Source organism: Dipteris shenzhenensis, chromosome 17 (genome assembly GCF_047967505.1).
Source record: "Dipteris shenzhenensis isolate YYH24624 ecotype China chromosome 17, Dip_SZ_1.0, whole genome shotgun sequence".
In the NCBI taxonomy this organism is placed as follows: Eukaryota; Viridiplantae; Streptophyta; class Polypodiopsida; order Gleicheniales; family Dipteridaceae; genus Dipteris; species Dipteris shenzhenensis.
In genome coordinates, this window is record NC_141612.1 from 39552688 (window position 1) to 39567330 (window position 14643).

Consider the following 14643-nt stretch of genomic DNA (forward strand, 5'->3'; position numbering starts at 1 on the left):
AGTTCAACACAAGGGGGCACGGACCATCATGTGAGGGGGCAGTTGGGGTGGGGGGGGGCATCATGTGAGTTCAACATCTAAAGGACATATTTGATTTCATTTTTTCTCACATTTTCACTTACAAAAGGGTCCTATAAAAAGTCTTTTTGGGAAAATTACAAATTGAATATGAAGAGGGTGCATTTTAGTAATGCAAAATTCGTTAGATAAGGGGTTTTACAAAATAGACCTTGAACGCATGCAATATATAGGGTTTGTACATAGTGAACCCCCTTACATTCTCAACATAACCCCTATCATCCACAAGCTCGTTAAATGGATTAAAGATCATTCTAAAAAAAGTAAGGGAACATATGTGTAAAGGATCTTAAAATATAGGTATATTATTTTTATGAAGGAAATATAGGGCTTAGATAGGGTAAGCAGGTAAGTAGTACCCAATATATCTTCCTATATAGAAAATGTGGATGTCTAAGGTGTGTAGAAATTCATGGCCTTCCTAGTACAAAATTTATTGGTTCTCTTTTGAGTATTCCAAAGATGCCCACTCAAATAACCTATTGTAACAAAGAACATAAACACATAGATACAAATAAATAATAGTAGAGGGTCTAGGCCTAAAACTAGAGCATGTCTTAGAAAGTCATGGCCTTCACATTAGAAGATATATTCAATGATGTGTCAAACATTCTCTTGGTGCCCCAAATTCGACTCTAAAGACTAGCTCAGTAGCATATTTTAACAAGAGAGTCATATGAGACTAGCTCAGTAGCATATTCTAACAAGAGAGTCATATGAGAGAGAAGAGGTTGCACGAAGTGTGCATGCACCCATTGAGTCGTAGAGACTAGGAATGAGAGTGTGAACCATGTGAGGAGCTTGGTGCCTGATAAGCCAAGCCAAGAAACTACAACGGGTATATGAATTCACACAAGGCTTCTTAATATGAGAAGGTATGTGCAAGGGTATATGCCCATCCACAACAAACTATCTAAGGATCCCCCTTGAATCGTCATTTACAACAAACTACCCCCTTGAATCATCATCTTTCAAGCAGCTATGGCCGGCTACAGCTTTCACCAGAGCTCGCCATCTTCCATTATCGCTGCTTCCTTCTTCTTCTTCCTCCTCCTTCTCCCCCAGCTCCCTCAGGCCCAAAGCTTTGATTTCTTCTACTTCGTCCAGCAGGTTTGTAATTCCTTCCTTCCCTCCCATATCTTCTTCACCTCAACCTGCAGTCGTTCGGCCTGGAACTTTGCAAAATTCTTCAATGGTGCTTTGCAATCTTTGGAAATCTTAATGTAACGTCGATAATGCTGCGTGATGATCTGCACGTTCTTTCAAATTGTCTCTTCGTCAGCCTGCACTTGTTTGGCCTGGCACTGCAAATTTGTCTTGATTGATAATTTCTTGATTGGGAACATCGATGGTTGCTCGCTTTCCTGGCAGTGGCCTGGTTCTTATTGTGGCACCACCCAAGGATGCTGCTACCCTGACTCCGGCAAACCTGCGTCGGAGTTCTCCATTCACGGGCTGTGGCCCAATAACGACGATGGCTCTTACCCATCGAACTGTGGTGGCTCATTTAATCCCTCTTTGGTAAGTCTTCAGCGTACTCCCTTCTAGCTGGGTGGGTCAAAAGAAACTATCATTAATTGTGGAGAATCACGGATTGAAGGGCGAATTGCGTTCATAAGTCAGGCCCGTAATGGAACATTGAGTCTCAGACGGTGATAGCACTTAGTGGTCTATAGACTCTGCATTCACTTTAGTTTGAAGTTTTCTGTCAAATGCTTTTAAAAGCTCTTCATGGGAGAGACTTTGAACTTGCAGATATCTGATTTGGTAAGCCAATTGCAAATGTATTGGGAGACACTTGCGTGCCCGAGCGGAGACGGATCTCAATTCTGGTCACATGAATGGACGAAGCATGGGACATGCTCGGGGCTGGATGAACATTCATACTTCCAGGCTGCGCTGAGCCTTTGGCAGAGCGCAAACGTTCTGGGTGCTTTACAAAGCGCAGGTATGCGCTATCCATTATATTTCCTCTCGCACTAGCACCTGTTTCCTTCGATCTTTGTAGACTCCGCCAGCCCACAAACAATGCCATGGATTGCAGGAATTCAACCCAATGGCAACTCCTACAGTCTCTCAGACATCACGGCCGCTCTGACGAAAGGAATTGGGAAGACGCCGGGGGTGGAATGCAACACAGATGCGTCAGGCAATGTGCAACTGTATCAGGTGTATGTGTGCGTGGCGACCGATGCGGCCACAGTAATTGAGTGCCCAGTAGTTCCGAGTGGGAGCTGTGAATCGCAAGTCACGTTTCCATCGTTCTAGAGGAGAGAGGAGGTCACGGAGAGTTGGCCAAAACGAGGCTGATGCAAGGAAGGCGTCATAGCCATCGCCATCGCTTCTGTCACCTGCCCTCTTTGAAGGAATGTTCTCGTCAACGTCTACGTTGCAATGGTACCTTTAGAATGTGGAAACAAAATTGTGCAATGGTAGTTGCATATTGTTTAGAGTTGTTTGTGATCCAAACTTGAACTAGAATAGAACGTGCATAAGATTTAATGCAAACAAAATTGTGCATTGGTAGTTGTATATTGTTTAGAGTTGTTTCTCAAAACTTTGAAGAGAATCTACATGTTAGGTGCATTCAAGAATAAGAACTCTTATAATAATTGCTTCTACACGTTAGGATATTGCACTTCTTCTTCATAATAATTACTTCTACGTGTTAGGATATTGCACTTGAAGAACTCTTATACATAAGCAAGTCTTATAATAATAGGTTCCATTCTTGTTAAATTGATAACTCTCCATCCAAAGCGCATGGTTCCAATGCCAACATTTTTCGATTTTTGCATAGAAAAAGGTTGTGACAAAAACCAAATTCTCATTAAATTTTAAAAAAATGCTTTGATTAACCCTTACAAATATACAAGGTCACTCAGCTCAATTAATGTAACTAAATTAATTGAACTAAACTAAATGCAATTATCCAACTAATGTAACTAGCGCAGAGGATAGGGCTAAGAAGATGTATGTTTCTAAGGTTCAATTTCCAAATTTCTCTTGCAATGCCAAAGAAAGAAGCCCAAAGGGTAGATACATTCTCACCATTCACACATCATCATCTCCAGTTGCATTCTCAGGGATACTGTACATAGAATAAATTGTCACCACAATCTCCTCACCACCACAAAAGGAAATCACACATGGACTTCAATCCTAAGAAAGCAAGGGAAAAGCACCACAACGAAGGACTTACAGAGCAATCGATGGTAGGATAGAAGCACCATAGTAGGGGACTTACCAATCAACATTAGGGAAATTGTGGACTCAAAAAGGGCATGTTCCATTAGGCTCTTAAGATTTCTCTGAGCTGTCAACTCACTTCCTCTTAGAATGTGGCCTAGTCCATTCCATCTATCTCTTTTTCTTTCTACCATATTCAAGATTAAGCAAACTAGCCAATGGGAAGTCTTGGGCATTAAAAGAATCAAGGATTCCATATTGGCCTCTCATTGGTGGAGAGACAGAGCACCAAAGACTGCAGGCAGCCAAGGATGGCAACAAAGCAGGGGCTTGAAGCCCGAATAGGAGCAGAGCCGAGCTAGAAAAGGTTCATGCTAGCTTCCAAGAGGAGGAGAAGCACTAGAATGAGGGAGCCAGTAGATACAAGGGACTTGTGAGAGAGACGTAAGGCACAGAGAGGGAGCTAAGGCAAATGGAACGTAACAAAGAAAACTATGTTGCTAATGTTAAAGGACGTGGGCGGTGGCCAGCTGAGGTGTGGGAAGGCTTAGAGGTATGTAGACTCTCTAAAGCAGGGTATGTAGTCTCGTAACATTAAGGGGTTTATTGGTAAGTTTTAGGGTAGCCCTTGTCATTAATAATATGACACAAGGGATCTATATTAGAGAACTAATTATAGAGGAACCAAAAAAAGAGGTAAGATCCCAGTTCATGGGCCAAATACCAAAGAGCTTAACTAGTGTTTTAATCTTACCACACAGTGGACATAGAACCCTTTAATTTATATGCTAGGTCAAGAAACTAGAGAAGAGTAGGGGTAAGAGATAATACACCTAAAAAGAACAACATAAAATAAAGCCAAAAAATATCATCTTGTTATCAAAGTTGTTATCAAAGTATAAGTGTCTGTAACTACATAGGCTTTTTCTACAAAGTGGAGGAGTGTGGTATAAGGAAAAGTAGAGTGTAATACAAGAAATTTAACACATTCTTTTAAACCCATACACACACACACAGTATGGGCGGGGGTTGGAGGGGAAAGTAGTGCTAATAATTTTTTTACCAAGGGGAGAAGGGGGATATGCTCATAGAATAAAATAAATAAGCTTTAAATATGGATGTTTAGCCATATCAATTAAATTAGAGAAAAAGGTGCACCATTACTCAATAAATTAAAGAAGATAAAAGGCCTAAGGTAAAGAAAAAAAAAAAAGGGGGTGGTTGTGTTGTTAGTAAAGGTGAGGAAGAGTGCACATATCATGAGTGCATGTAAGTAAGAGAAAAGGGAAAAATTTTGTGTGTGTGTGTGTGTGTGTCCATGTGTGTGCATGTGCGTGTGACACACACGCACACACACGCGCACACACACACACACACACACACACACACACACACATAGAGAGAGAGAGAGAGAGGGAAGGGGGGGGACAAGAGAGGGCAGATGAGGGACGTAAGATGAGGGACGTAAGAGAGAGATTAAGGGTGTCACAAGTCTCTATGTGTGTGTGTGAGAGAGAGAGAGACAAAGAGAATGAGAGAGATTGGCATGTTCACATCTTCCGTATCATTGTTTGCTAGCTATACAGATATGTTTCCTTCCACCAAAGTCAAAACCCAAACTTGGAGCCTCTCATGAGAATATTTGAAGCCTTCCAATCAAACATTGGGGAGCTAATGTTCTCAGGGAGGAGTCCTACATCCTTGACAAAGTTTGGTATTTTTTTCTATAATCCATGCTACCAAGTACCTCAAAAAAATGGTGCATATGGAAGCCTCCATCCGCTTCCTTTTCCTAGCTTCAAGATAGTACAACATGGCCTCTTCTTGATCCATTCTCTATAGACGCATTTAGGACGAAGATGAGCTCTAAGATTCACTCATCAATGAAGTTTACATCCGGTTCAAAATCTGTGGATGTGAGTTGGTTCCTTCCCTCCATTGTTTTTATTTACTTCTTCAAATCAATCTTCATCCACCACAAAACAAAAACCATGTGGGTATGAAAAGACCTAGCAAAGGATGTCTTGACAATCTCCTATACCCAACTATTAACCGTCGCCATGGTTAACACTTCATGTACCATGTAAAGTAAGCAAAGACATAGGAGACAGTGTAAGGCTTAGAATATGATATTTTTCTTGAAGCCGAACGGGCCCAAGTGGTTGTAAAATGAGAATGAGAGAGGTACATGAGAGTATAAGGGTTAGCTCTCTCTTCAAAAGGTGGAAATGTATATAAGGCCAAAAGTTTGAGTTTGGCCTTCATTGTGTAGTTGTAAGTTTTGGAATAGAAGCTCTCTCTTTCTCTTCATTCTCCTATATTGAGTCATCTTGCTTCCTCTTGCTAAGTTGTCTTGTGATTGCCACTGCCACCATTCCCCAATCCCTCCCCCATGCTCCCTTTGCACTAGGATATTAATAGCCACCAGTGCAGTGGTTTGCTTCTATTATTACAAGATGAATGGATTTGTGGATGTATGGATTCATTATGAAATTTAATAAAACCAACACGGTGGTTGTTTGGGATATATAAAAATAAGCATGGATTTATCATTTGGGATTCACAAAAATAGTTTAATAAAACCAGCACGGTGGTTGTTTGGGATATACCAAAAAAAAGTTATGGGACTTGCTGGCTTGAGGTGCCAGCTCTCCCCAAACAATTCCCTCTACAAATTCATGAACTGCTCATCGGACATATCATACTCTGGTGCGACATCCTCTATTGTCTTCTGTGTTTGTTGGATTGCCTCTAGATTAGTGAGGCTCAAGTCATCGAAGGGTGCAATTTCATCAATTGTTGGATTGACTGGAGTAGAGGCTTCGATGGCATTCCTCCAAGATCCCCATGACACGTGAGTCATCGCTCAAACTACACATTTTTGGCACTGTTGCTGGGGAGTTGAAGGTATGCTGTCGTATTGCACAAGCCTTCTATCACTATCCACCCATTGCACAATGCTCCTAGCTTATCTAGAAGTATTGAGAGTGGAGTATAGGCTGGGTTTGGAGGAGGAAATTGTGTTTTTGGAGTAGGAAAAGTAGAAACTGCCACTTCTGTCCATATAGTATTTTTCACCCATTTGAGCTTGTTTTTTGGAGTTTTTTGTTGTCACATTGTAGGAATAGCTAGTAGGGATAATTTGTAAAGTGTATGTGGTGTCACATCTCACTTACAAACACTAAAGAATGACCTTGTACCAGATTGAGTTGACACAAGAGTGAGTTCTTAGCCCAGCCCCTTGAAAATCTCCCGTTTGATGTTTTTAAGTTGTTTTTTGCACTTTTTAAATTTATGTAGGTAGGATAGGTAGTATAACCCATTTATTCTCACAAACCTTGAATAAAAATTCAAAATTTGTTAAAGAGTAGAAAAAACCAGTCGACGATTGAGCCAAACTACGAGTCGCTGCTTTACAGATAGCGCAATGACTCACCCAGTTGTTGCTTTATAATGCAGCACGACGATTGACATGTAAACTACCAATTGTCCACCCACCTCCACATGGTAGTTAATGAACTCATGACTCTCACTTAAGAGGTCAATCCTTGCCTTAAGGGTAATGCAATGCAACCCATTGCTTTATCAACCACTCGTCGTCGCTGCTATATTAACCTGCTACATTAAACAATCAGTTGCTTTATTCAATTGCTCCTTTACTCACCCATTGCATTATTCAATTGTCGCTACTATAAGAGTCACTATTATATTGCTTTAAATGCAGCCAACGTAGAGACTACTTGAGTTGCTTCTTTAAGGCTAACGCATCAATTGTTGCTTTAAGGGATAAAAAGGCACAAAGATTGATTCTTACTAAGAAGCCAAGTGGAGTAGGCAACACATGCACCTAAGGTCTAGGAGGGTAATAGGCGTTGATCCCAAACCGATCCATGTAATGCCACATTGTCAGTTCCATCTGGGATCTTGACCTTAGGTTCATACTTGGTGTACGCTCCCACACGCATGGAGGATGCTATGAGATTTTTAGCTAAAATGGAGGAAAACTTGAACCGAATTCTTGGGGCCTCTGTGGCTCCTACCTCCAGTTCCATAAGACCCCAATCCCCCACTACTTCCACTACAGCCTCGTGTATGAGAGAATCGTTTTCTAATCTCATGGGATGGTTCGGCTTCTCTGACCTCGCCCTAGTCGATCCCTTTGCCACAAAAACCAGAGTGGCTAAAGGAATGCAAGACCCCCACCAGTGTCCGCATCAAATAATGCTCAAGGAAATCCTGCACCTATCTCAGCTGGGGAACCTACAGGACTAGATGTTTGATTCTATGAGGGTGAACCATCCTTTACAACTACTTCTAAGCCCTGGGTACCTAGGTTCTAACCACCAAGCCCCAATGGGTGGGAAATGACCAAATGGACTTTGGGGAGAGCACCTTATCACATCCAATGGCCCCTCATTCGAATCTATACACCACCTGGTGAGGAGCCTTAGAAGACATTCCTTTCCCCATGGCTCCATCTTACAGGCCTATGCCTAATGTAAGCATGCCTATGCCAAGGCCCATACCAATAAGGCCAGTAGACCCGAGTCCACCACATATGCTAGCCCGAAGTCCCACGAGGCCAAGACTAGCAAACCCAATTCCTATCCGGCTGACAAACTTCTATATCCCCCCACTAGGGCCACCCAACTATGGTATAGTTCCATCACCTCCGCCTACACCACAAACTATGCTCATAGATGAGGCAATGAGGATCCTAATACAAGTACTAGGAAGGGGGGCCACCCCCCAAGTGGTCATGGCAAGAGACACCAATGCTTTACCGATTAGTCCAGTCATGATCTCTAAGCTCATGACTAAGTTCTTAGGAGAAGGAGATCACATCTCCCACATCAAAAGGTTCGAGGAAATCTGCGAGACCTTTGATCAGGAAAAGACCAACCAAGAAACATTAAGGAAGGCCTTTACAGTGGGATTCACCCCCATGGAGCCAAAATGGAAATCAACCAGTTGTATGAGGTTAAGCAATAAGAGCATAAAACCCTATGGGAATACATCGCTAGGATTAAACACTTAAATTCCCGCTATGAACTGCATGAGAGGATGAGCGATAAACGGCTTTTGCATCAATTCCTTATTGGATTAAGGGATGCCAAGTTACATGACCACTTGTTTATCCTGAATCCCACGTCCTTCGAGCTGTGTAGCAAGACTGTAGTGCTCCTGGATGATTATATGAACAATAAAGATCAACCAAAAAAATCACCAATTGCTCCTTCTATCGTATTTCATACTAGCAAGACCATTTGTATTATTGAGGGCAAGGATGCCAGCAAAGTGGTTAAGGGCACCAACATAGATGAGGTAGCCATGGACCTATTAAATAAAGTGGCTCAATAGCTCAAGGGTGGGGACTAGGTAGAGAAGTCCCTAGTAATCTGCACTTGTTTCCAAGGTGAGACAATGTGTGTGTGTGTGTGTGTGTGTGTGTGTATGTATGTGTGTGTGAGAGAGAGAGAGAAGGAGAGAGATTGACATGTTTACATCTTCCATATCATTGTTTGCTAGCTATGTAAATATGTTTCCTTCCACCAAACTCAAAACCCAACCCTTGGAACGTCTCACGATAATATTTGAAGCCTTCCACTCAAACATTAGGGAGTTAATGTTCTCAGCAGGGACGAGTCCTACCTCCTTGACAAAGTCTGGTATTTTTTTCTATAATCCATGCTACGAAGTACCTCAAAAAAAGGGTGCATATGGAAGCCTCCATCCGCTTCCTTTTCCTAGCTTCAAGATAGTACAACATGGCCTCTTCTTGATCCATTCTGTCTAGATGCATTTAGGATGAAGATGATATCTAATATTCACTCATCAATGAAGTTTACATCCGGTTCAAAATTTGTGGATGTGAGTTGGTTCCTTCCCTCCATTGTTTTTATTTACTTCTTCAAATGAATCTTCATCCACCACAAAACAAAGACCATGTGGGTATGTAAAGACCTAGCAGAGGATGTCTTGACAATCTCCTATACCCAATTGTTAACCATTGCCATGGTTAACATTGAGAAAGCACTTGGCACTTTCTCGCTCTGCTCCTTCGTTTGTAAAGCCAACAAAGTTATCTAAACTTGAACGATTCAGAACTAACATCCGAAGCAAGTTGAGCACTTCATGTACCATGTGAAGTAAGCAAAGATATAGGAGAGAGTGTGAGGATTAGAATATGATATTCTCCTTGAAGCCGAATGGGACCAAGTGGTTGTTGTAAAATAAGAATGAGAGAGGTACATCAGAGTACAAGGGTTATCCCTCCCTTCAAAAGGTGGAAATGTATACAAGGCCAAAAGTTTGACTTTGGTCTTCATTGTGTACTTGCAAGTTTTGGAATAGAAGCTCTCTCTTTCTCTTCATTCTCCTACATTGAGTCTTATTTCTTCCTCTTGCTAAGTTGTCTTGTGATTGCCACTGCCCCCATTCCCCATATGCTCCCACATGCTCCCTTCCCCTCTCCCCTTCCCCTCTCTCTTTCCCCCTCATGGAATCACTTGCTCACGATCTAGCAGACGCTTGGGTGACACAAGCATGCAGCTTGCATATAAGAAGCTCCCACGAGGAGTTGTTTGAGAGTAGAGGCTTCAACGGCATTCCTCCAAGATCCCCATGACACATGAGTCATCACTCAAACTACACATTTTTGGCACTGTTGCCAGGGAGTTGAAGGTATGATGTTGCATTGCACAAGCCTTCTATCACTATTCTATCACTATCCACCCATTGCACAATGCTCCTATCTTATCTAGAAGTGTTGAGGGTGAAGTATAGGCTGGGTTTGAAGGACGAAAGTGTGTTTTTGGAGTAGGAAAAGTAGAAATTGCCACTTCTGTCCATATAGTGTTTTTCATGAGCTTGTTTTTTAATGGTTTTTGTTGTCACATTGTAGGAATAGCTAGTAGGGATGATTGCTAAAGTGTGTATGGTGTCACATCTCACTTACAAACACTAGAAAATGAGTTTGGATCAAATTGAGTTGACACAAGAGTGATTTCTCAGCCCAGCCCCTTGAAAATCTCCCGTTTGATGTTTTTAAGTTGTTTTTTGTGCTTTTTTAATTTATGTAGGTAGGATAGGTAGTATAGCACCCATTTATGCTCACAAACCTTGAACAAAAATTTAGAAATCTTTAAAGAGTAGCAAAAACTAGTCGGCAACTGAGCCAGACTATGAGTCATTGCTTTACGGATAGCACAACGACTCACCCAGTTGCTGCTTTATAATGCAGCAACACTTGACACGTTGAGTGGACAAAAATGTAAATATGTTTTTTACTTGTTGCATGTTGATGGGTAGGTGCATAGCTATGTATATAGCTAGTTGGTGGTGGCACTGAGTTCTGGACACCCCCAAAGGACTCTACACTGATGTACAGATGGTAGAAACTTCTACAGGGACTTCTAGGAGATGATGGAAAGCAATGTGATTGTACCAGACTTCCAAAGCAAGGGTGTCTAGTGTGTGATCAAGCGAAATGTTTTTGGGGTCTTATGTGATTGTACCAGACTTCCAAAGCAAGGGTGTCTAGTGTGTGATCAAGCAAAATGTTTTTGGGGTCTTATGAAGTCAAGTCATGAAGGTTTTTTTTTAACATTTTCCTGAGTCAACATGTTCTTGCATGTTACAAGAATTTGATATGTTCTGATGTCCATGCCAAGGGGCTCTTCATGAGCATGTACATGGGTGCATACAAGTCTTAAGGTGCATGCTGATATGTGTGAGAATTGAGTGACCAAAAGGTCAATGTGCCTTGGAGGCTATATGCATTTTTTAATGGAGAGTGGTGAATTTCACGTGATGATGTGGCTTTGATAAAAAGGCATGCATGAGGTGTCTACATAAAAAAGGAGCTGGAGGCTTCTGGAGGATTGAGGGGGAGGTGATCGTGAGCTCGAGGGAGAATCAGGATGACCGAAGAAGGAAAGAAGAGGTGGCAGAGGGGTTTTCTGGAAGGGAGAGCTCGAAAAGGAGCTGTGAGACGGTGGGAAAGAGAGTTGAGGCGAAGGGGGGAAATGAGGACTGTGGCTTGGTGGCCAACCGTGAGCTAGGCGAAGGCAGAAGCGAGTTTCAGGACCAGGGATAGTATCTGACAGACTCTTGCTGGAAAACTAAAGCCTTGGATGTGGGCTTCCCTTACTGAAGCTTATCTCTGGTGGACTATTACTGTGGAGAGCTCTCGGGTTTAGAGGTCACAACTGAAGCCCTAGAGGTCCATCAGAGGGGCAAAGATCGAAGGGCCACTTGATGGAAGAGGAGAACTGTGAACGAGGGAGGTCTATTGATGCTCGGTGGAGGGCATGAAAAAGGGTCGAGGGGTGGTTGCCGATATAGAAGGAGGGACCTCGTAGTAGAAGGGAGCAAGAACCAGAACCAAAGTAGCTTGCAGGAGAGGCAGGAGTGAGGTTTTCGAGTAGAGAGTGCTGAACTTGCAGTGTGGAGGCTGTGGACAACAAGCTCTTGGTAGAGGGAGCACTTCCATCATGGGAAGTTCTTGCTTTTTGCTGCCCTTGGGTGTCAAAAGAGGTAAGCATTGTGATTTTGCTATAATCACATGTCGGAAGCAGGAAAGAGGCAGGAGGGAAGAAGAGCAACCAAAGTTTGGTCCAGAACCAGAGCCAGGTAGTGCACAAAAGTAGGGCGACCTGATTTATGTGAGTATTGGTTGCTATTTATGCATACTGGTGCAGCCAGAGAACAGGGCGACTTCATGAAGAGGGATCCTAGCTAGTCACAATCACCTACAGTGCTGGAAAAGTCAAAAACGTTTTTAGTTTTTGCTGTATTTTACTACCTGGCATTTGTACTTGCTGGAATACACTGTCTGGAATGCAAGAACAGAGGCTTTTTGTCTAATTTTTATCATGAAAAATAGACTGCTGGTGTTTTTAGTAAAGATAGAAGCTATAGAAGTGTGTTAGACCCAAGAAGGTTGCTGAAATATATAGAAATCAAACCTGTTTTCAAGTGGGGAGGTTATGGACAATAGGAGAAGGTGTTTTATGCAGGTTTTTTGAATAAAAGCAGCAGGAAAGAAAGTATAATCAAGGGCTATACAAATCTATAGCAAAGGAAATGTTCTTAGTCTTTGAAATGAACCCATAGGTGGAGGCAATCATAGTGCCAAAATATTCGTAGTTTGTGGTGGTCAGAAACTCAGTCACTAAAGACAGGTGGATACTAATCTTGCAGATCATAGACAAGGAAGCAGTAGGACTAGAGTTTCCTCGTAGCAAATGGCCCATAGAGTTATTTTATGCCATAGACCTGATACTAGAGCACGAGTTCTACTGAGGCAGTGTGACTCTAGACAGGGTTTTTTGTTAGTAAACAGGAAGCTGAGAATCAAAGACATTTTGTATATATTGTTCTGAGTTGAGAAATCTGCAATGTGCCTTGTGATAGACATAGATTCAGACATACAGGTTATAGTCTTTCATTGGGTTTTTGAATATGAGGTTATATTTAATGTCAGAGACAGAGATATGTGGCACCTCATATTGAATGTAAATGAAGATGAGTGGAATGATATAGAGATGCCTAGTGATAGTGAGCTACCAGAAGATGTTTACTGGTTTTGTTTATGTACTGATGAGGAGTTTGATGATGCCATGTAAATAGACAGAAAGAAAAATAGAGAGTGTGGTTTTATGTATCTGATTCTGGAATTTGGTCCATCTATTAGAAGGCTAGAATTTGGTGCAAATATTCATGTTGAAATCTTGTATTCAGAAGTGCATAAGCATACCAGGTCTGTGTTGGCTTATATGAGAGAGGAAGAGCAGAAGGATTTGCCTTTACCATCAACGAGATTAGAGTTAGATGATGTGTTTGTTTTGAACTAATAAGAGATAGTGACTTCTAGGGTCTATAGGAAGTCTGGTGCCTCTATTTGGTGCTATGGGTAAGCAAAAGGAAGATACTGTAGGGAGTACAAAGGCATAGTTTAGCTCTACCATTTTTTGCAGTCAACGTGGACTGCCGATTGTCCACCCACACCCACCAACCTCACCTAACACCACATGGCAATTAATGAACTCACGACTATCACTTCAGAGGTCAATCTGTGCCTTAAGGGTAATGCAATGTAGCCCGTTGCTTTATCAGTCGTCATTTGTTGTTATATTAACCTGCTGCATTAAATGATCAGTTGCTTTATTCACTCGTCGTCGTTGCTTTACTCACCCATTGCATTATTTAGTCATTGTCGTCGCTTTAAGAGTCATTGCTATATTGCTTTAAATGCAACCAATGCAGAGACTGCTTGAGTTGGTTCTTTAAGGCTAATGCATCAACTACTACTTTAAGGGACAGAAAGGCACAGATATTGATTCTAACTAGGAGGCCATCTAGAGTAGGCGACACATGCACCTAAGGTCTAGGAAGGTGATAGGTGTTGAACCTCAAGGATAGCGCTTCAAATAACATCATAACCGATCCATGTAATACCGCACTGTCAATTCCATAGCTCGGATCTCGACCTTAAGTTCATACTCGGTATACGGTCCCGCACTGATATATGGTCCCGCATGCACGGAGTCCTCGAGATCAGAGGATGCTATGAGATTTTTAGCTAAAATGGCGGAAAAGTTGAACCAAAGTCTTGGGGCCTCTGTGGCTCCTAACTCCAGTTCCATAAGACCCTAATCCCCCATGACTTCCACTATAGCCTCGTGTATGAGAGAATCATTTTCTAATCTCATGGGATGGTTCGGCTTGTCTGACCCCGACCTAGTCAATTCCTTTGCCAGGCAAACCAAAGTGGCTGAAGGACTACAAGACCCCCATCAACTTCCACCATCCCCACTAAGGCAATCCCGCACCATCTCAGCTGGGAAACCTACAGGAACACGTGTTTGATTCTATGAGGGTGAACCATCCTTTACAAGAATGTTTGAGCCCTAGGTACCCATGTTCTAACCACCAAGCCCCAATGGGTGGGAAATGATCAAATGGACTTTGGGGAGAGCACCTTATCACAACTAATGGCCCTCATTCGAATCTATACACCACCTGGGGAGGAGCCTCAGAAGGTATTCCTTTCCCCATAGCTCCATCTTATTACAAGCCTATGCCAAGGCCCATACCAGTAGGCCAATAGACCCGAGTTCACCACATATGCTAGCCCCAGGTCCCACGAGGCCAAGACTAGCAAACCCAATTCCTATCCAGCCGACAAACTTCTATAACCCACCCCTAGGGCCACCCAACTATGGTATAGCGCTAGTGCCTCCACCTACACCACAAACTATGCTCACAAATGAGGCAATGAAGATCCTAATGCAAGTACTAGGAAGGGGGGCTGTGCCGGCACCCAAATGGTCATGGCAAGAGACACCAATAAGCCACTGAGCCATCCGGTCA

General features: G+C 42.5%; 1 protein-coding gene across 1 annotated transcript; it reads left to right on the plus strand.

Annotated features, from left to right (window-relative positions):
- The first annotated feature begins 1059 nt into the window (after nucleotides 1-1059).
- LOC147892099 (ribonuclease 1-like) lies at nucleotides 1060-2346 on the plus strand. Its single transcript, XM_087388572.1, has 4 exons — nucleotides 1060-1188; nucleotides 1450-1599; nucleotides 1834-2026; nucleotides 2123-2346. Exons 1-4 carry the CDS (start codon nucleotides 1060-1062, stop codon nucleotides 2344-2346), a joined length of 696 nt encoding a protein of 231 aa, XP_087244698.1.
- Nucleotides 2347-14643: the final 12297 nt, after the last annotated feature.

Bases quoted from the DNA above. Each gene is read 5' to 3' on its own strand.
- LOC147892099 (XM_087388572.1), top strand. From the start codon at position 1,060: ATGGCCGGCTACAGCTTTCACCAGAGCTCGCCATCTTCCATTATCGCT. The intron at 1,600-1,833 runs GTAAGTCTTCAG...TTGAACTTGCAG, and splicing joins GCTCATTTAATCCCTCTTTG to ATATCTGATTTGGTAAGCCA. The intron at 2,027-2,122 runs GTATGCGCTATC...CATGGATTGCAG, and splicing joins GGGTGCTTTACAAAGCGCAG to GAATTCAACCCAATGGCAAC.